We start from the raw sequence: 22,779 nt of genomic DNA on the forward strand, positions 1-22,779 counted from the left end.
GTACTCAGGAGCAACAGTGTCTCTCTGGAGACTAAGGTGCGCCTGATACAGGCCATGGTATTTGCAATTGCTTGTTATGCATCAGAGAGTTGGGCAATGACTAGGGAGGACAGAATGAGAGTGGATGCTTTTGAGCTATGGTGCTGGAGAAGGGTACCGAGTGTACCATGGACTGCCAGGAAAACAAACAGATTTATCTTGGAGAGGATTAAATCAAGCTACTCCTTAGAGGCAAGGATTCTGGGGCTTCGTCTGACATACTTTGGACATGTTGGTAGGAGGGACAGGTCCTTGGAGAGGGACATCATGCTTGGGAGGGTTGAGGGACAACGCAGGAGGGGATGACCCTCTATGAGATGGATTGATTTGGTGACTGGGGTAATCGGGATGGGTGTGTCAGAGGCGGTGCGTTTGGCACAGGACAGAGCGGGGTTTAGGGCTGTTGTGCATAGGGACGCTATGAGTCGGAAACGACTCGACGGCACTTAACAACATATATATATGTTTATAATGAGCATGCATGTGTTTCGTTGTGTGTGTATAAAATAGCATTTAAAAATTTGTTTAAATGCTTTTGTCTGGGGTTCCACACAGATATTTATATTTTGGAACCTCTAGGTTATATATAACAATCATTTTTAACCATACTCATTGTTTTTCTCTTTATCTGTGTGTGTACATATGTATATGTGCTCATTGCAGAGAAGGTCAACAATCACCAGAACAGTGGCAGAAGATGTACGGTCGTTGCTCTGGGAATGAAGTCTACCACATCGTTTTGGAAGAAAGTACATTTTTTGCTGAATATGAAGGAAAAAGTTTTACATATGCCTCTTTTCACGCACACAAAAAGTATGTTTCTACTTTCAGAGTGACAGTAAAATGCAAATGAGCCAAATTTTTATAATTGCAACATATTCTGATGCTAAGGAATTGCTAGTATGTTGGGATTGTGTTACTATATTTCAGCTCAAACTTTCGTTATTGAATCTATAAAATAAATTATCAGGGGTAAGCTAGGACTTAGTTGGAATATTTATCATTTTTTTTGTTCCTCTTCCCCTTTCCTTCCATCTTTTGTAGCCATCATATTTTAAAGATATTTCAATTTACTAAGAATTCACAAATACATTAAATTTGACATTCTTAATTTCAAATAGCTAATTAAATGTTTTGATAGGGCTCTTGTACATATAGGGTCACTATGACTCGCAAGCAACTTGATGGCACACAACAACAAAGTAGTTTTCACTTTTTAACCATGCATTATAAGAAAACTCATGAAAATTCTGACAATAGTATTGTATTTTCCTCAAAACTAAGTTAAAATTAAATTATAAAACTGTCAAACAAATCTATTTCTACCCAATCAGTCGTGAGGGATAGTGACCTTATTGGACTGTAGGACATGGTCGAACTCCTCTTAAGAATGACCGAGTCTACAATCTTCAGAGAAACACAGCCACATCTTTCTTCTGAGTGAATGGTGTTTTGTATCCTTTTGGTTAGAAACCTAATGTTAAAACACTGTACAATCCATGCTCTCTTAAAATTAATTGATAATGTCTTCCAATATAAACACAGTACATTTTTTTTCTTTTGATAAGAGAAAGGAATACTAACTTAAAAAATAAAAACCAGGTCTTTCATAGTAGTAATATAGCATCACTATTACAAATATAGGGAGCTCTGGTGGCTTAGTAGTAAGAACCTGTGCTGCAATCCCTGATGCACATAGTTCAAATCCACCAGCTCCTCCAAAGGAGAAGGATGGACAATTTCCTCTCGTTGGATTAACTTCCTCTGAAAACCTGCTTGAGGGTCAGCTATGGGTACATTCTGACTCAAAGGTGCTCAACAACAACAAACAACATTATAAATATATCAACACATATGACTTTTTTATATATTAAAATATATATGATGGGAAATACAAGTTTAACACTTTAATACAATTACCTTTATATACATTTTCTCTTTGGAAATATTTTTAAATTACATTTATCTTTTAATACTATCACTCAGCTGCTGTTTAGTCTGAACTGACTAATAGCTAACCCTTCAGTGAGTTTCTGAGTCTATCAACAGCATGGGAAAGCAGTGCCAATCTTTCTTCCACAGAGCTATTGACAGTTTCCAACTGCCATGAACATGTAGTGAAGCTGGCTATCTCAGTATCACTAGAACTTCCTATAAGACATATTGAAGTAGAAAATAATTAGAATGATTTGGGTGCAGGACATTGTCAATGCAATATATAAATATATACAAGTATACATATAAGAATGTTTAAGTAGCATCTGATGCACTCAAAGTTGTTATTTCTCCCAATTAAGCTATATGATTATGAAAGATTACTTCTTTCTCCCTAAAAATTAGAATGAGTCAAATATACTAGAAAATGTACTTCAAGAAATTACAAGTGCCAAGAATAAAATTAGACAAGTTTCTTTCTTTCTTAAAGTCAATAGTTTTAAACTTTTTTGACAAGAAAGAAATACAAAAAAGATTCCACAGTTTATGTAAGACAATAAAATTGTCGTGTAGTATAAGGAGTCATGCTGCCAAGCCAAAGTCAGGAAGTTCAAATCCACAAACTGCTCTGTAGCAGAAAGATGGGCAATATCCTCTTGTGATTTACAGCCTCTGAAAACCTACTAGAGGGTCAGCTATGAGTTGGTCCTGACTCTGTGGCAATGGCAATATACATATATTTTTTCAAATAAAGCAAAATTTATGTTAAATCCAGTGTACCTAAATAAATATAAAAAATACTATTCTTACTTCATAACTTGCAGTCTCATAGTTTATTTTTTAAAAAAATCATATAGCAATTTTTAGAGGTTTATGACCTATTCAGAGGCCATCATTTTATTTCCTATAAAAGGTAAGATCTAAATTCTAATATTATTAAAATTAAACTTTAAAGTTTTTAATTTTTTCTTTGCCTTATAATGATTTGCTAATTTTACGTGTGTAATTTAAAAGAAATAAAGGAAAAACTAAGGCTTTAGGCTCATTACAATTCTTAAATTCTTTTGTTTTCTTCTTTTTAAATTAAGGTTTGGTGTCTGTTTGATTGGTGTTAGGAGGGAGGATAATAAAAACATTTTGCTGAATCCAGGTCCTCGATACATTATGAATGCGACGGACATATGCTTTTATATTAATATTACCAAAGAAGAAAATTCAGCATTTAAGAACCAAGACCAGCAGAGAAAAAACAATGTATCAAGATCATTTTATCATGGACCTTCCAGATTACCTGTACATAGTATAATCGCCAGCATGGGTAGGTATTAACAAATGTGTAGATATCCTGAGCTTCTTTCTAAAGCAAAAGCAACAGATACAATACAATTCATACAAAACTGTTTAAGTGTAAAATATGCTAATGTGAATATTTAGGTCCACTGGACTTTATTTCTAAGTTGTTATTTGAAAAGTGATTTAGATATTAAAGACATAGAATCAGTAGTTATTCCATATTTCTGATTATATGTACTCAGCATTTACATATTTCTCTTCTCACTTTTCTATCTCATTATCAACAAAGGTTCTTTCAAAGATTTAATACTCTTTGAAAAATTCCCTTTCCATCACCTATGTTCTTGTAAATAATGAACCTGACTTCTCTAACACAGAAAAAGATATAAATCAAGTAATAAGACAAGTAAGCATTCTTGCCACTACACCACCTACAAAACTGCCACGTTAACTAGTTGATTTTGCTTCTTAATCACAAAGGAGCATCCTTAACTTTTAATTAGACTCAATATATTCTTTTCTTTCTTTTCAGCAACTATGCTATTTTAACTTATTCTTGCTTATTCCTAATAGTAACATGCTTAACCCACTTTTTCTATCCCTGTAATTTTCTCTCATTATCTAATACCTCTTTAATCTCTCTCTCTCTCTCACACACACACACATTTTAGTATCTGCATGCCACTTAAGCTTCAATTGCCAAAGTGGGACAACAGTGGTACTCATGTTTTTCTTAACATACTCTATTCTCTTTTGTATTCTTCATGTGGATTCACTTCTTTATGTTAGGTTACAAATGCTCTCATAATGTTATTGTCTTACATAAACTGTTGAAATCTTTTTCTCAATTCCTTGACTTAATTTTCTCTTCACAACTATGTATTTGGCAACCAACTGGGGCTTCCTATTGGGATGGCTTTTAGGAAAAACTAACTTTTGTACATTGAAGTAGAACTAATCTTTCTTTTGATTAAACCATTTTCTTTTGCAGTATTTTTTAAAAATATTCTGCTGACACTATTGTACTTCTTTTGGTAAAATCATAGCTCAAACTTTTCACTTTCCATCCTGGAAAATGTGGGGGAGGTTGTATAGGAGCAGGGTGTCCAGCTTCCACTAACATCACAAGGAAGAACAATCCCCATCAACAACATCCACAACCACCAAAGCAATTCTATGAGGTCAGACATGCCCATCATGCTTCCTGCACCTACCTCTCCCAAACCTACCACTAATTATTCCTCACAGAATACAATGTTACTGGGTCTACTGATCTGTTGAAATGGCCACACAGAATTTATACATTATTCTGGCAGAGAGTGAAATTTATATTTTGTGTCAATGACCCTATTCAGCTTAAACCTGGTAGAATGACAAAACAGATCAGTGATCAAATTCAGGTTGTTATTATGTGTCATTGAATTGGAACCAACTCATAGCTGACCCTCCTTGGGTTTTCAGTGGGAGTGAACTCACAGAAGATTGTCTATGTTTCTCTTACAGAGAAGCTGCTCGATTTGAATGACTTGCCTTTGGGTTAGCATCATGATTCTTTACCACTAAACCATCAGAGCTCCCTTATGCTGGTAGTGGTAGTTTAGAAACTGTTTACATTTTCCCATGCATACATGTGATGAATGTCAATGTATTAGGAAAGCAATTGTGAACAATAAACTGGCTCTATCACACCTCTTATTTCAGATCTCATAATTTCCCAAATTCTATTAACTCTGGTTGATATGTAGACTCTAGAGTCATTCATGGCTACCCATGGCTACTACCGCTATCATGTTTCATATTTTTTTTTAAATGCAGGATCAGATTCTTATTTTCTTCTTATACACCCAATCTTGCTACCTTATATGCTATTATCTACTCAGCAGTCAGTATAATATTTTTAACTTAATTTCTTGTGGCTTAGTGATAAGGAACTGTGCTATCTCCTTAAGGCATGTTTCAAAGTTACTAATTATTCCATAGGACAAAGATGAGCAATCAACTCACATGTAAAGTACTGCCTCTGAAATCCTGCTAGAGGGTCAGGTATGGGTCAGTTTAGACTCAATGGTATTCAACAAAAACAACAACATACTTAATAATACTAGTCCCATATATAAGCCACGTTAGCTGCATGATGTATAAAACAAATATACAAACCAACAGCTCCAATGCTTTTGAATTCATTCTGACTCATAGCAACTCTGTAGAACAGAGCAAACTGCCCCATAGAATTGTACAAGGGTTGAAACCTTAATGAAAGCAGCATGCCTTACCTTTCTACCACAAATAGCTAGTAGGTTTTATCACTGACCTGTAAGTTGGCAAAGAAGTATTTATCCAACTGTTCCAGTAGAGGAAATTTTACTCTATAATTTAACATAATCTTAAAAACAAATTTAAAAAAGCTAAATATTGTCTAATAAATTCTCATTCATGGAAATCCTCCATTAGGAATCTAAGGCTACTAATCCTTCCAGTTACAGGATTCTGTATATTTCTTCCATCTTCTTTTGATGCGTTCTGGGTCATTCTATGTATTAACCATATTGTCTTCTGGTATTGCAACTCAGCACTTAAATTTGTTTTTCATTTCTCTTAGTCTGAGAAATGCAGAGTGAGTTCTTCCCCTTTTATTCTCCAATTCTGACTCTCTGAACATTCTATTATAATCCTTTGCTTTGTCTCCTTGAGCTGCCCTTTGAAATCTTCTATTCAGGTGTAAGAGCTGAACAGAATCACTGCACCACAACGAACTGACTGACACTGAAAATGTCAGGAAATACCATATGAGGAGGAGCCAGTGATAATGAAGGAAGTGGAAGCTACCCTGAAGGCATTGGTAAAAAATAAGACCCCAGAAATCAATGGAATATCAACTGACTTGTTTCAGTTAATAGATGCAGCCCAGGATGTGCTCACCTTTGTATGCCAGTAAATTTGGAGGACAGCTGCCTGGCCAATGAATTGGAAGAGTTCCACATTTGTTCTCATTCCCAAGAAAGATGATCCAATAGAATGTGGAAACTATTGAACAAAATCATTTATGTCACATGCAAGCAAAATACTTATGAAGATCATACAAAATGGCTAGAACAGTGCATAGATGAGTAACTGCCAGAAGTTCAAGCAGGATTCAGAAGAGGACATTGTTGCTGATGTTGGATGGATCCTGGCTGAAAATAAAGAATACCAGAAGAATGTATATTTATGCTTTATTGACTACGCAAAGCCTTTGGACACTTTGGATTATAGCAAATTATGGCTAACTTTGAGAAGAATGGGAATCCTAGAGCACTTAATTGTACTTACACAAAACCTATACTGAGCCAGGAGACTATTGTGTGAACAGAGCAAGGGAACACTACATGGTTTAAAATTAGGAAGGGAGTGTATTCTTTATCCATACCTAATAGTCTGTATGCTGAGCTAATTATTCGAGAAACTGAACTCTATGAAGAAGAATGTGACATCAGTATAGGAGGGAAATTCATCAATAACATATGTTATGCAGGTGACACAATATTGCTTGCTGAAAGTAAGGAGGACTTGAAGCCCTTGTTGCAGGGAATTGGAGTACAGCCTTCAATATGGATTGTATCTCAATAAAACAAAGATTCGAACCACTAAACTTACAGGAAGCATCATGATAAATGGAGAAAAGATTGAAACTGTCAATGACTTCATCTTACTTAGATCCACAATTAGCACCCTTGGTAGCAGCTGGCTGGAAATCAGGAAACACATTGCACTGGGGAAGTCTGCTATTAAGGGTCTTTCCAAATCATTGAGGAGTAATAATATCAGTTTGAGAACTAAGGTGTGTCTGATTCAGGCCATAGTTTTTCAGATCACTTGCTATGCATCTGAGAGCTAGAAAATGAATGACAGAAGAAGAATTGATGCCTTTGAGCTGTGGTGTTGGAGAATAGTGCTCAATATCTCATAGCTGGGGGGGAACCACCCCAAATATGTCTTGTTAGGTTGCAGCCAGAGCACTTTTAGAGGCAGAGATGGTAAATTTTTGACTCACATACTTTAGGCATATTGCTAGGGGGGACTATTTTATTCAGAGATACATGATGCTCAGAAAAGTGGCAGGTCAGTGAAAGAGAAGATGACGTTTGACCAGGCAGGCTGACACAGTGACTGCTGCAACCAGCTCTAGTGTGTCGGCTGGTGTGAGGATGGCACAGAATAGGACAGGTTTCAGATCTGTTGTTTATAGGGTCACTATGGGTCATATTCAACTAGATAACACCTAACAATATAGGAAGAGACAGACCTTCTATTTTTCTATTGCAGAGCAGTTGAGGGATTTGAACTATTATTTTGGTTCACAGCTGGACATGTGACTACATCAGTAGAGTCCTTTGCATAAGACTGACGTGGTTTTCTGAGAACACTCCCAGTGTACACACCTTGTCCTCATGTTACACACTCTGCTACCCTATTCACTATCAGGAGTATTCTAGTTAAAAGATCAAATGCATTTCCACTTTATTATATTAATTATTTCATGTAAGACTTTATATTAATTATTCTCTTAATTTTCTTGTTCAATTCCCTAAAAAACTACTTCAATTGCTCTACTAAATTGCAATAATATTATATTTCTTTATATTGCTGATAATGTTGTTTTGTTTGTTTTATTACAATTTACACATTATTCCACTAACAGGAATTGCCCTTTAACTCTCAACTTTTGTCTTGTTCTTGCTGTGTACTATCAAATTGGAGCTGACTCATAGCTGACCCCTCAAGTGGGTTTTCAGAGGCAGTTTAATCCTACAGGAGGAGACTGCCCATATTTCTCCCACAGAGAAGCTCATGGATTCTAACTGTGTCCCTTTAGAATTGCAGCACAGCTTTTTTTACCACTAGGCTAGCAGAGCTCTCTAACTTTGTCTAAGCACTTATTGATAACTGTTTTTGCATCTTAGTTTAAATTACATCACAATTTATTCAACAATTTTTATTGCATTTATAATATGGTAAAAGGTCTGGCTTGAAAAACAATGTATATGAACTTTATAAACTTTGTATGTAAACCAGTATAAAATAAAGTTCAAAATTAAAAAGAAGGAAAAAAGTTTGACTTAGATAAAAACAACAACCCAAAACTCTTAGAGCTTTTGTAAACAAAATTTCCTCTTGGGTTCTTTCAGGAGGGACATAAATAGTAAAGATGTTTATAACAGATTAATGAGTCAATCTCTATGTTAGAAGGTAACAGATTTTAAGGCATGATGCAGAAAATATCAGAATAACTGGCAAAAAGAATTATAAATTGTGTAAGAATTGGATTTTGAATCAGATCTTGATAGGCCTATGCCCTTTGCACAAATATTAGAAGAAAAAAAGATAATTTGGCCCTGAAAATTCTGAAGGAAGAATATTCCCTGAGGATATAACAATGGGTACAAAAATCCTAAACTATAACTGGGTTGTTCTATGACCAGTGGACCCTGTTCTACTCAAGCATTGGAGATATAGTAAGAGATGAGATCACAAAGATAAAAAGGGACCAGTTCATGAGGACACTATAGAACAATGCAAAGACTGAATTAAAAAAAATTGTTGCCACTGGATCAATTTTTACTCAGTGTGGACCATATATTTTATGTCAGTGTAGAGTTATGCTCTATAGGGTTTTTAAGTCTGCTCATCTGGAAGCAGATTGTACAAACATTTCTTCCAAGGCACTTCTGGGCAGGTTTGAACTACCAACCTTTTGGCATAGCAGTGTTTGATAGATTGAGAAAAGACTAACTAGTCAGTAATGTGATTTTTCTTGGATACACATTCACTGTCCATGGTATTGTTGCTGTTGTTGTGTACCTTTGTGTTGGGACTGACCCATAGCTGACCCTCTGTAGGTTTTCAGAGTCAGTTAATCACATGGGGGGACACTGCACGTCCTTTTCCCATGGCCCATGACATTAACAGTCAACAAATAAAAAGTACAATTTCGTTGGGGAAATCTGCTGTCAAGGACTTCTTTAAATGATCAAAGAACAAAGATAGCAGTTTAAAGTTAAGGTGTGCTTGATTCAAACCATGGTATTTTAAGTTCCTTCTTACGCATCTGAAAGTTGGGCAATGAATTAGGATGACCTGTGAAGAATTAATGCCTTTGAATTGTGCTTTGGTGAAATGTATTGCATATCCTATGAAGTCAAAAGGACATACAAATCTGTCTTGATAAATGTGTATTCAGAATGCTCCTAAGAGGCAAGGATAGTGAAACTTTGAACCACATATTTAGAACACATTTTCAGAAGAAACTTCTTCCTTGGAAAAGGACATAATGCTGGGAAATGTATAGGATCAAGGAAAGAGAGAATGACCCTAAAGAAACAGCTTTGCCCAATTGCTAATTGTTGGAGGAAGTGTAAATATTTGAACAGAAACAGGAAGTACCAAAGCCTATATCTGAAGCTCAGGAAATCCAGTCTCACCTCTTGAGATGGGCCTGCTGTCTTTCTGAGAGTGTTTCTGTTGCTTAACAAACCCTCCTCTGTAAACTCTCCTTTGTCTTTTATTTCTTTAAACTTTCCTTTGTCTTAATAAACTTTCCTGCCTTTAACTATAAAGACAATTGGTAGGATTGCACAGATTTTATGTTTTGTATTACAGGATTAGACTAAAAAATATTTACTCTCATACAAATAGTGAATTTCTTATTTAGAGAGAAGACTTTTCCTTTTATGCGAAAGAATAGATTTTAAAAATAGAACTCTTAATTATCCTTATTGTATTCTAATTTCTAAACAATCAGTGTGTCATATGGATAGCAAATCCTGAGATGGACTTTCATGTTTCTTTGTTCTAGGTACTGTGGCTATAGACTTGCAAGACACAAGCTGTAGATCAGCTAGTGGTCCTACCTTGTCACTTCCCTCGGAGGGAGGCAAAGAAGTCAGAAGGCCTAGCATTGCTCCTGTTTTAGAGGTTGCAGATACATCATCAATTCAAACATGTGATCTTCTAAGTGATCAGTCAGAAGATGAAGCTACACAAGATGAAGAAATATCCTCAAACTTAGAGTACGTTTAGATTCTGTAAATGTTAACATTTTTCAGGGCTTTGTACTTGTGTTGGGAAACCATTGTCCCTGTTTTCTGAAACTCTAAATTCATCCCTACATACTTTTACCAAAACATCTTCCTTTCCTCCCCCTGCCCCATTTGATCAGTTATGCATGCCTTATTCCAAGTTGCTAATTACACGTATTATCAGTTCTTCCATTTGTTCCAGGTTCATTTTCTCTTCCCAAAACACCTTTCTTAACCATTATCTGTCTTGACTATAAAACACGAAAAATCTTTCATTTGTAGCTTATAGTTTGAGCCATATTTCTCTCAAAATTATTCTTATCCTTACAAAAAATGATGCTTATCAATTTTCCCAGGGTGTAAGCTACAGTTCTGTTTACATAATTCTGAGGTTTCTTCCTCAAATGATAATTCATTATTAATTTCTTTTCTTCCACATTTAGTGTAATGATATGTAAATATGTCCTTGTTAATAAAGTTTTCCTTTCTTTTCTGAGTTTCTATCATAGTTTCTCATGCAGAATATCAATAGTGTTTTGAATGTATTGAAAGAGAAAGGATTACCTCTATTTTCTAAGCTTCCATGGTGAACATAGTACCAAGATGTATAGTATTAAACACCATTTAACTTTAAATAGAGTTTTATTGCATGACCAAGTGTTTCACTATAACTTTATAAATACTGAAATTTGAATTTCATATAATTCTCATATGATATGACGTATTATTATTTTCAGTTTTTTGAACCATGCAACAATTATTCTTAACTCACAAAAGCAACTCTTTTACACAGACTATATAATCCACATACCTGTGAACTAAGTAATTTCTTTATCAAAATATAACAGTAGAAAACATTATTGCCTGTAATATTAACATAGAGCATTATGGCCAAAACTTAAACTTCCAACTGGGCATGCCTTGACTGCAAATAATATTTCTTATTGTTTTCCAGTTATGCTAAAGGCTATCCCCCTTACTCACCATATATAGGGAGTTCACCCACTTTTTGTCATCTCCTTCATGAAAAAGTGCCATTTTGCTGCTTAAGATTAGACAAGGTAAGCAACTGCCATTACTCTTGTTTTCTCTCGAAATAAAATATGACATTTTAAATATATATCTTTTTAAATCTTTTTATAAAAATATTGTGATGGGTATCTTTGCAAAAGCAGCTGAAGTGGTAACATATATTTACCTAAAGTTGCTAGTAATAACCTCAATGCTTTATGCCTGGACTAAATTAACTGTCTCAGCTAGTCATGTTTTTAAACAGAGGATCAGATAATGCCATCTCCAATTTATGAATCCTCAATAATCCAAAACTTAGTGGAAAGGTGTGGTGTGTGCAGTTGTTGGGATGCTAACCAAAAATTTCACAGTTTGCATCCACCAGCCATTCTCTTGGAGAAAGATGGGCAGTCTTCTCCCACATAGTTTATAGCTTGGGGAACCTGTCACTGTCAGACTTGATTGGATGGATGTGAGTTTAGGGGAAAGTTTAGGATTGATAGTGTTACTCTGCTAATCCCAAAGAGCTCACTTGGGATTATGGAGACCAGCTGTTCTACTACAGTTATTCATGAAACATGTGGGTTGGGATTACATTGCTCATTAATACTTCACCATTATCAGCAGCCTGGTTAAGGTTTCTGACCACTAAACAATATCTCTTGTCGCCAAGCGTGTATTCTTTCTTTGTTTATTATCTTACTACTTGAGCTACTTCTAAATCTTAGGAAAAGTTATTCTTTTTCCTCTGTTTATCTCATAAATGTTGAAGTTGTTAAACTTTGCAACATCAGCCCATCACTATTCTCCTGTGACCTCTTTCTGAGTGAGTGACCTTATCCAGAGGTATGACTTCAAATCCACCTTGTATTCATAATTCTTCTCTTATACTTTCAATGATGATCTTTTCTTTTATAATTCTTATTTCTATTCTTCCTTTTTTTTCTTTTATTTCTACTTAACCTAAAATTCAGCCTTAGAAATTCCTTTAGTGAGAGTCTGTTGGTGGTAAAAATACAAAACAAAAAAACCAAAAAGCTGTTTGATTTTTACCTCTGATTTTTTTCAATTAACTAATGCTTAACTATTGACTCATCAGAGCAATGACAAATATTAAATGCTATTTATTCTCCTTGTCTGAACATATGTGTATTTCTTACTACCTGTTGGAAAACTAGGCCACAAAAATATAATTATTTTCAAATGTGTTAGAAAAGATTTACTTGTTTTCACCTACTTTCGTGGAGTATAAAATATCATTTTTTGGTATATATTTCTTTTCTCTAGAGTTGCCAGCACAACTACTATGAGGATGCAAAAGCCTATGGATTCAAAAATAAACTAATTATAGTTGCAGCTGAAACAGCTGGAAATGGATTGTACAATTTTATTGTTCCTCTCAGGGCATATTATAGACCAAAGAAAGAACTTAATCCCATAGTATTGCTGTTGGATAACCCGTAAGTATATTTTAAAATAGAAAAATTAGAAAAAAATATTTTAATATAATTTCTTACAAATAAAAATAATTTATTTTAATTTACATGAAATATTTTAAATCAGATGCATTATGGCATATGAGTCATTAGAAAGTATACTGTATCCTGTGCCACAGATAAAAAAATGTGATTATTTATGCAAAATAATACTCCTTAAAATATTACTTAAGTATTCTGAACATTTTAAAAAATTATTTTATACATGACCATTGACTCACATAAAAGACTATATTTTTCTTAGTATTAAACCATACATACTATAACGTTGTTGATTACTGTCACGTCGAGCACAACTCATCATGACCCTGTGAACAAAAGGTCTGAAGCCTTTCTATAACTATGTTCATTTATCAAAGTTCCTAGAGTTTCTGGAGGCATGTTGTTTAGGAAGTGGATCCTATGGCATAAATGATGCTTTAGCATGTTCATTTATTTTGAAAATGTTTGATTTATTTTTGTAAAATTAAGTTATTTATCCATTAAAAATGCCTATGAAAATATAAATGTAAATCACTCAACATAATAGTTAAAAATATTATAATTTAAAATTATGATATTCCTCTCCTTGACTAGAAGCAAATTCTTAGACCAATGCAATATTTTAGAATGTTCCAGCTATCCTATTTTAGAGTGACACATATTTCAGAAGTAGTTACATATTACCAAATCTTATTACTTTCTGTCTTTCAGAATTATTAAATCTCTCAAAATAGTGACATCTCCCTTATATGCAACTCTGCCATTGTTTATTCTGCTTTTGTTTATATCAAAGTTGACATTAACAATTAGTGCAGTATCACCACAATTACAGTGACAATCAACGTTAAAATCTGAGCACACCTGTGGAGTTTTCACTGGACCCAGTTTTACTACTATTATTATTAATTTTAATGAAAGTTTACAGAGACTTTGGATTTCCATTCATTCTTTTTGCACTTTTCTCCCTGCCCCTTCCCAGTTTGTTCTTCTGTTTGAAAAATAAAAGAAAAATTATTTCATTGGTATACAATCCCTCCCCCCAAATCCACTCCATTATGACCCATTTTTTAAGATATGAAAGCTATCTGTGAGTCTGTCTGGGAGCGGGTCAGAGGTGACAAGCGGAACCGCCATGGAGCAGCCCAAAAAGGCGGTGTTGGTGATGGGATTTGGCCCTTTCGGGGAACACACTGTAAATGCCAGCTGGATCAGAGTCCAGGAGCTGGAGACGCTGGGCCTATGTGACAGTGTGGACCTGCATGTGTACAATATTCCTGTTGAATACAAGACAGTCCAAAGGCTTTTCCCTGCCCTCTGGGAGAAGCACAGTCCACAGGGGTGGTACACGTAGGAGTATTGGGAATGGCAACCACAGTCACACTGGAGATGTGTGGGCACAACAAAGGCTGCAAGGGCCTGGACAATTGTCGCTTCTGCCCTGGCTCCCAGTGCTGTGTGGAAGATGGGCCCGAGTGCATCAACTCCATCATCTACATGGACGCTGTGTGCAAGAGTCACTGCGCTGGGCCTGGACGTCGCGGTGACCCATCTCACAGGATGTTGGCAGGTACCTCTGTGACTTCACCTACTACACTTTCTTATACCAGAGGGATAGCCGGTCTGCCTTCATCGATGTGCCACCGCTGGGCAAACCATACAATGCAGACCTGGGCTGCACACTGCATGTCTTCATTGAGGAGACGCTTGATTTCTTGGAGCAGTTGGAAGACAAAATCAACTGTTATCACAAACACTGAAGGCCACTCGGACCTCCCACGACCTCATCCCACCAGGGACTCAAGCAAAGGGACAGCCACTCTCAGGAGCCTGGCCAGGAAAGAAAGGCCAGCAGCTAGGAATCTAATTTGGATGAAGCATTCCAGTTCACACCAGCCCCACTCCTTTTCTCTGAGAAAAGTAGGGTTGATTTGAAGAAGGGGACAGCTGAAGTTTTTTTTCTCTTATTTCCTTTTGATTTTGCGGGGAGGGGCAGGTAGGCCCTAAATGCCACAGGAAATCCTAACCAAGTGAATCTACAGTCAGACTCATGTTTCAGACCACTTGGTTTTGGCATATGGGCAAAGGGATTCCAGAACACTCCATCTGCACTTGGTTTTCCCAAAATTTAAGTGAGGAACCTTTCCTCAATCCATGTTTCAACCTCCTGGACAGCCCCTGCACAGGCCACTTGGGATATGACATGATTTTTTTTTACTTCTTTCTTCCTCTTTCTTGATCTCCTTTTCTTAAAACAATAGTGCTAGTTTGGAGCACTGAATAATTTATATTCCCTTTGGTTAAAACTCAAGCCTTAGCCAAAAAAAAAAAAAGAGAAAGAAGCTATCTGCCTTTTTTTTACAATTTTATTCTTATAAGAAAAAATAAGTACATTTGTGGCTGATACTAGGGGAATGGAATTTTTTTATCCAGTGTCAGATTAAATAAACACTCAGTATAAGAGTATTAAAGTTGAGTTGTAGAATAGATACAGTGGTTTTCTGGTAGTTAGCTCAAAAACTCTTGCCAGTTTCCTTATCATGAAGCTTATCTAGTAAGAAGCTCCAAAAGATGTGACCAGCATGCCGGAAATGCCGGCCTAATGGTATGACTTCACTTGCATTAATATTTACCATTTCTACTTGATAGTGTGTCCATCACACACTTCCAGAGGCAGAATTTAGAAGGATATTTACAAATACTTAGAATATCTTTATTTTGGTGGTTTTAGGTGAGGCTCCAGAACTCACCTGTCAGTGTGTGGCACTGGGATGACTTGCATCTTACTGTGATGCTGGAAGCTCTGTCAGTGGTATTTTCAGTACTAGGATCATCACTAAGTTTCATTGGAGCTTCAAACTAAGACAGACAAGGAAGAACAACCAGTCACCTACTCTTGAAAAAACCAAACGGCCACTTCAAACTTTATGGCAATATTGATAAAGTTCCAGAAGATGAGTTTCTGTGGTTGAAAGAAACTGATAATACCACTCAGGAGAAGCTACCCCCTCTAAACAGAGTCTAAATTAATGACAAAATTACAGTAAAGCTTTTGAAACCTTAGCTTGTGAGACTGAGTTAATCAGGTTACAGGTAACATAAATAAAAAGAGACTCTAGAAGATAAAGGAATTGGAATTGTGCTTCTTTCATCCTTTCAGGGTTGAGGTTAAAACTACCCTTTTTCTGTATTACTTCAAAATAATTTTGTTTTAAAGTAACAAATTCCCACGAGAATTCATCTCTTCAATTAGAGGACTATTTTGTGGAACAATCTTTAATTTTACTTTGTAATTTCATTTAAGAACATTTAATCTTCCATTCTAATTATCCCAGATAAGCAGGTGGCAGTAACGTAGAGAATCTTTCATATGTGTACCATATGTAGGTTATGGAATAGCTACAACTAAATTACTTTCTGGTTTTTAAGAATCAAGTTATCAGATTGCCTATTTCCTGAATGGCTGATTTATAGAACTCAGTTATTGTTTTCTATTTGGAAACAATTCATCCTATTAGATTTCAGAAGAATTTAAATGGCATGAGAAGAGATTGTTCATCCTTCTCTTGTGGAGTCATTTGTAGGTTTGAATCACCTGCCTTTGAGTTGGCAGCATATCTTCCTTATCCACTGGGTCACCAGACCTCCCTAACTCATGTATTGTTGTTACGTACTGTCAAGTCAGAACCAATCCATAACTGAGCCTTCAATTGGTTTTCAAAGGCAGTAAACCACACAGAAGGAAATTTCCCATCTTTCTCTTGTTGAACAATTGGTAGATTTGAAATAATCAATGTAAATTCATATTAGAATTTTAAAATAAAATATTGCTTCATAATTACTAAGTCTGATCAGTTAAAAAAAATCTGAAAACTGTGCTATTCTTAATTATTCATGAACTGGTCAGCAGTGAATAAATATGGATATTGCTTTTAGCATGTTCAAGTTGTGTGCTGTTGTAACCCTATGTACAACAGCTCTGAATTTGCTCTATCCTGAGCCAACCTTTTTGTCTCTGACATACCTACCTTATCAAAGACTATTTTTTTCAGTAGGACCATCAAAGACATATATAAAGTTAATATTCATCACCTCCACCCTCTAGAGGGGTACTAACTGTTAAGTATTTTTGTGCCACCAGATATTACTTTATTTTTTAGGTGCCGTTAAGGTGATTCCAACTCACAGGCACTCAAGAAATCAGTTATAGATGAATAATATATAGTCCCAGAAAAACACTGAAAGATCAACTATGACTCAATTCTTGCACTAAGGCAGTGAGTTCTGAGTTTTTTAAAGATTTATCTGACTGAACTATGTGAGAATTTAGAATCAAAGAGTTATAAAACAAAAAAAAATATAGAAAAAGGTAGAAACTAACAATAAAAAAAAAACCCTACAACTTAATGGAGCAAGACAATAGTAGGTTATTTCTGGTTTATGCAAATACCACTGCAAGTTCAGGTGAATGGGAATAACTTTCTTCTTACAATGACTCAGTAATTCAGGCTTTATGATTATATCCTTGTGTTTCCACAGTGACTCAAAGAGTTTTGCATCAACAGATTATTTGGCTTGGATGACCTTCCATTAAGGATCAAGGAATTGCACAAAAAGTACATATAGCTAGAGCATGCTCACCATGAGCATAATTATTTACTGGGACCCGGACTGTATCCTATCGGCGTTATAGTGGTGGACAATACACAAAAAAATGGAACTTTGGTAGCATACTCTGGTGTATATTGGGCTGCTAACACAACAAGGTGCTCCTCTAACAATTCACACCCACTAGTTGCTCCACAGGACAAAAATAAGAGCAATGCCCTTCTATAAAGATTTTACCGGTATAGATAATGAACATTGCAGTGGAACATATGAGGGGAAGGACTGTCTGAAAGGAATGTGTGATTAGGCATTATAGGGATGGCAATTAACAATTCGGAACAAGAGGTGTTGTTAGAAAGTGAACTGGTGGAGTGGAAAGGGACAGGGAGGGAGGAAAATGTGCAACTATGAAACAATGACCCAACGTTTCTGTACACTTTTGTTAAAATCACAATAAAAGAAGTAAACATAAGTATAAGATTGATTGAAACCAAAGTGATTCCATTTTGCTGACCCTATCAGAATATACTTGTGAGTTCCAGCAAATAGTAAATCACCAGGAGGAAACTGATAGCTAAAACCGGGAAAATGTAAAATGGATACAGGCCATTGTAACTATTGTGTCTACTATGAGGAAATCTATCAAATAGGAAATGTATAAATACTCCACTCTTCTCTTTGTCTTGGGGCTGATGCTACATTAAGCTACAGCTTTCACTGAAGCACACACTTTAAATAAAGCATGTTTGCTATATACTTGGCTAGTGTTGATTTCGTAGTGGATTTGGACTGTTTATCTAGTGGCCTGTATGGGGAGAGGTCTTCAACAAGACCTCTTCTCACTGCAGGACAGTAACAGTTGAATTATAGGATTTGAGCCTATAAACACCACCACCTGAGGCCTGAGTAAATTAATTCCCCTGTTGTCCTTCCTCTTTCCTTGTAACCTGAAGACAGATGCAACTCATGCTGGCAGATTCTCAGGACCTGAAGAGAGGAGCTCCCTTTTTCGATCCTGTAATCCTTCTTCTGGTCTGGAATCCTGAGAAAAATTCTTTTTCTGATTCTTAGCTGTTTTCTAGAGCCACTTATTATCCTATTCATATGAGTTTCAAATTCAGTCTGATTAGAGGTCCATTTCCCAGGAGTCTGGGTCCTACTTCAATCTTTACACAGGGAGTCTTACTGGAGGCTTGGGGTTTCTTTCTGCCAACTCTTTTTCTCCGAATAATTGGCTCTAGAATTGACTTAAATCATGGGTAAGTAGCTCATCTAGTCCATGGGGTGACTTCTAAAAATCCTAAAATATTTCACCTAGAGGGCATTTTTCAGCTCTGTAAACTCATTTTCTTCTTGAATAAAGCTTCAGCTCAATATAAATTGGATAATAACTCTCAATGATCATTGGAAAGTACCTTTGACCATAGATAATTTCTATCAATGGTCTGGTAATGAGACAGAAGTCCCCTATATTTAGGCCTTCTTTGTATTCAGGACACAATCCAACCTAGGCACTTCTTGTTACCTTTTATAAATCCTTTTTCTCCATTCCTCTGCTGACCCCATCCAATGCAGTGTCTATGATGACTTCACTGTAGATTTCTTGGACCCTGTAGACCATAATCCTGCCCCCTTTCCTGGAAATCACCTTTGTACTCCCTCTCTGTCCCAAATCCAATCACCCCCTTACCAGCTCCCCCTCAGAGAGTGGATGCAGAAACTGCTCCTTCTCCCACACCACGCCACATGTGGGCTCTCGTCTCCCCCTATCAACTTCTCCAGCTCCTCCTGTGCCTCCTCTCAGGTTGCAGAAGTAGAGAGAATTGTACATGTGAATATTCCTTTATTACTGACCTCTTAGTTATTCATCAGAGTCTAGGAGTTTTTTCATCTAATCCCAGCATTTACCTTAGAATCTGAGACATTTCAATTAAAAAAAATATTTACAGCCTCAGAGACCCTATGAGAGTCATTATATGCCATAATAAAATTGATGGCAAGTAGTTTTACTTAGCTGACTGCCATTATATATGCATAATACACCTTAGAGAATGTTGCTTTTAGTCGTTATGTCAACTTGATTCCCTATCCTTAAGGTTTGTTGTTGTTGACTGCTGCTGAGTCAAGGTAGACTCATAGTGACTCTATGAACAGAAGACCTAATGCCTTTCCATAGCTATCATTGTTTCTCCAAGTTCAGTTTCCCGAGGCATGTGGTTTACGAAGTGGATACCTCTCCTGCTTCCCAACCTGTTTTACAACTGGGAGCTCTACCAAACCCTGTCCACAACAGGAAACCATTCCGGTATTTGATATCCCCAGGGCACAAGGTTCAGCCTCACAACAAACCCAGGTTACCTCATACAGCACATTGACAAGGAGTGATGTGCAAAGTGGAAGAATATTCCTCCAGATATAACAGCACTAGTCTCAAGTAGCAGTGGTTAAGTGTTGTCGAGTCAAATATGATTTGGAGTAAGCTTTGCAAAAAAGACCTGAACTCTGTTCTATAATTAACATCATTTCTGCACATTTATAAGAGAGTATCTAAGAAAAAAATATTCTTCATTTTACAAGGCTTCCTTCACAAATAGCTTTGAAATTCATTGACAAGGTTTCATTCGTCATGAATGAAAGGATCAATGCTTTTAATGATTATGCTTAGAATTACGCCATAATGTTTCTGATTTTAAAGATAAAAATATTCTTTTTATGAATATAAGTACATTGTGCTTATAAGAAGCACAAATTACACTTTCTAATTAATGTTAAAACCTTAACAAAGTATTACTTTAAAATTATCTGATTAGCATTGTTTAATTTTAGAAATTAAAAATAAGTTAATGTATTCCTTTCTCTAGAAGTGCTACTACTGTGTGACATTGTGTTTCATTTTGTAACCCATCTGCTACTTAGGCCAGATATGCATTTTCTGGATGCAATCTGTTGGTTTCCAATGGTTTACTACATGGTGGGCTCTATTGACAAGTAGGTGATGCAATCTTTGGCACACTAACTGGTGTAGTGTCCTGTGGTCTGTCATGTGCTGTGCCTTGTTACTGCATGATGATTTTGTTATGTTAGTGTTGTAAAAATGATCTACTGTGCATGTAGAGCTTATATTCTTCTGTTATGTATCTTGCACTTAAAATTCCTAAGTTGTATTCTGGTAGTAGTAAATTTTTAAAAAAAAAATCTTTTTGGCTGCATGTTAATTTTACCAGTTTTCCTTAGTGTTTAAAACGACTTCATTTTTTTTCTTTTTAAAGAATGCTATTATTAGTCTTGTCATAGTGGTAGAAAAACCCAAAAGTTCAAAGTCGTGTTGCACCAATGTCATGAATATCACTTCTTGAAACCTCCAAAATAATTTAGGAATGTGTAGGTTAAAAGATTTATGAATTGAAACTTGTTCTTAAACATTTGTTTAAAGTATATAATTTCTAAAATACTTATTTTTTAAAGTCAAATATAAACAGTGCATTAGGATTGATTACAAATTATGCCATGAGTTATTTATCAAGTTGCCATTATGAAGCTTGAGATAATAAAAAGATCAGTTAAACAATGCACTTGAAATAGTATAAAATATTACTTTTCCATTAAAAATGTTTAACTAAAACCTTTAAAAAGTCAGAATGTACCAGCTGGGAATTTATTGGTTGCTTTGTATCATGCAGACTAGGAAAATCAAAGTTCTGTGACTTGGAACATGTTTACTTTACTGAACATATTAATGAGCAAACCAATTGCAATCTATTTTGCATTAATTTACTATCATTTATGTTGTCAAGGATCACATTGCTAAAACAATGGCTATGGCTTTAAGTGTCCTTACATATCTATTTAAATACAGTGAAGAACATAGTTTTATAGATGTAAGAACAATTTTGAATTTCCTTGGCCAAAGGAAGGAAATTCATTTATAGAGATTAAACTGTGGGTCATCATATTGATTTGATATTGGAGATTTGGTCTAACACACAATAGGATATTTATTTGGAATAATATTTTTTCCACATTTTTAGCCATAAAATCATGATAAAATGCACCCTTCTTTTGTAATCACCAAAGTTACTTTGAAGAGGCAGTGCTCTCATAGAATTAATTTGAAAAATAGTAAGGATTAATGGCCCATCATTCATTGTTTGCTGGTATAGACTGTTAAGTAAATTATTTCATTAAAAAAATTAAAAGTATTTCCAGCAAGGGAAAGGAAAGCTAAGAGTGTAAAATCCCTAGCAATAGATATGAGACAAATTGGCAATTATTGTAGTTGAGTAATAAGGAATAGACTGGATAAAAATATCTTTCAAAAAAACAGTTATTTCATGTTTCTAATTTAAAAACAAAATAACTCTGGATAAATAAAAATATAATCTTATATACCACCTTGAACTAGTACATAAACATTATAACCTTCTTGGAAAAGAGGGAAATGAAACAACAATAACAAAAAGACCCAACATGAAAACTTAAAACAAAAAAGGATTGCCAGATCTCGCATCCAAATTGATTTCTCTTTTGGATCGCCATCTGCTGGCAAAACTTTGTAAAGCAACTATGCTGATGTAAAAATAAGTCAGTTGCCTGGATGCATAGACGTTGGGGAAATTGTGATGGATGCTGGTTAAAAGAATAAGTCAGTAGTATACCACGAAAAAGAGAAAAGTTTAAAGTGCAACGTATGAAATATTAAATAAGTATAAAACTATGTTTTTAGAGTTAAAACATGTATGTAAATAAGTTCTAGAAGTCCAGAAAGATGATCTTAATATTGCATATTCTCTAGCTAAGTACTAATTTTTAATCATAATTTTATGTACTCGTTTTTATCATAATTATAAAAATAAGTTTCCAAAGTTGAGTTTTGACTATACAACTCAGTATTTTGAGTATGAAAACAACTGACACTTAGAGTTATAGGTAATTGAGAGTGAGCTACATTGCATAGGTCCTTTCCTTGTTAACTTTCTGCTAAATATTATTTTCAAAATCATTATAATATTTATTATTAAATGCTTACATGTACTACCTTAAATATTATCTATACAGTTTTATGTAATGTAGCTTGCTTTCAACAATGTAATTTTTTTATTATCTTTTTTTAATTCTATATAGAAAATTCTAATAGAGAGGTGTTTTTATTTTTAAGTACACACCATGAGAGTGTAGAAAATTGCTTAAAACTGTTGTAAGGTGATCTGAAAGCATATCATTAAGGCATCATTTTTATAGTCTACTGTGAGTTACATTACATTCATTTTCTACGTATCCTTTTTCTTTACAACAACAGAAATGATAGATGTAAAAACATTTCTATATTTCTTAGATAAAAGGAAGATTCAACTATATTTTAGACA

The 22,779-nt window shown here is 35.2% G+C and overlaps 1 protein-coding gene and 1 pseudogene across 2 annotated transcripts in view; both read left to right on the forward strand.

Moving 5' to 3' along the window:
* KCNT2 (potassium channel, subfamily T, member 2) overlaps window positions 1-22,779 on the forward strand; it is a 734,552-nt gene that overhangs the window by 573,241 nt on the left and 138,532 nt on the right. The window contains exons 15-20 of one of the 2 annotated variants that reach the window (XM_006892105.1): window positions 703-852; window positions 3,063-3,292; window positions 10,100-10,313; window positions 11,278-11,383; window positions 12,621-12,793; window positions 20,333-20,404. In XM_006892105.1, the coding sequence (XP_006892167.1) occupies window positions 703-852; window positions 3,063-3,292; window positions 10,100-10,313; window positions 11,278-11,383; window positions 12,621-12,793; window positions 20,333-20,404 (945 nt within the window). The remainder of the gene's footprint in view (window positions 1-702; window positions 853-3,062; window positions 3,293-10,099; window positions 10,314-11,277; window positions 11,384-12,620; window positions 12,794-20,332; window positions 20,405-22,779) is intronic. The other variant, XM_006892106.1, reaches the window with a different exon arrangement.
* On the forward strand, window positions 13,944-14,568 carry LOC102852657 (annotated as a pseudogene).

The sequence above is a fragment of the Elephantulus edwardii genome, unplaced genomic scaffold (genome assembly GCF_000299155.1).
Source record: "Elephantulus edwardii isolate Elephantulus edwardi_28Jun2011 unplaced genomic scaffold, EleEdw1.0 scaffold00110, whole genome shotgun sequence".
NCBI lineage: Eukaryota > Metazoa > Chordata > Mammalia > Macroscelidea > Macroscelididae > Elephantulus > Elephantulus edwardii.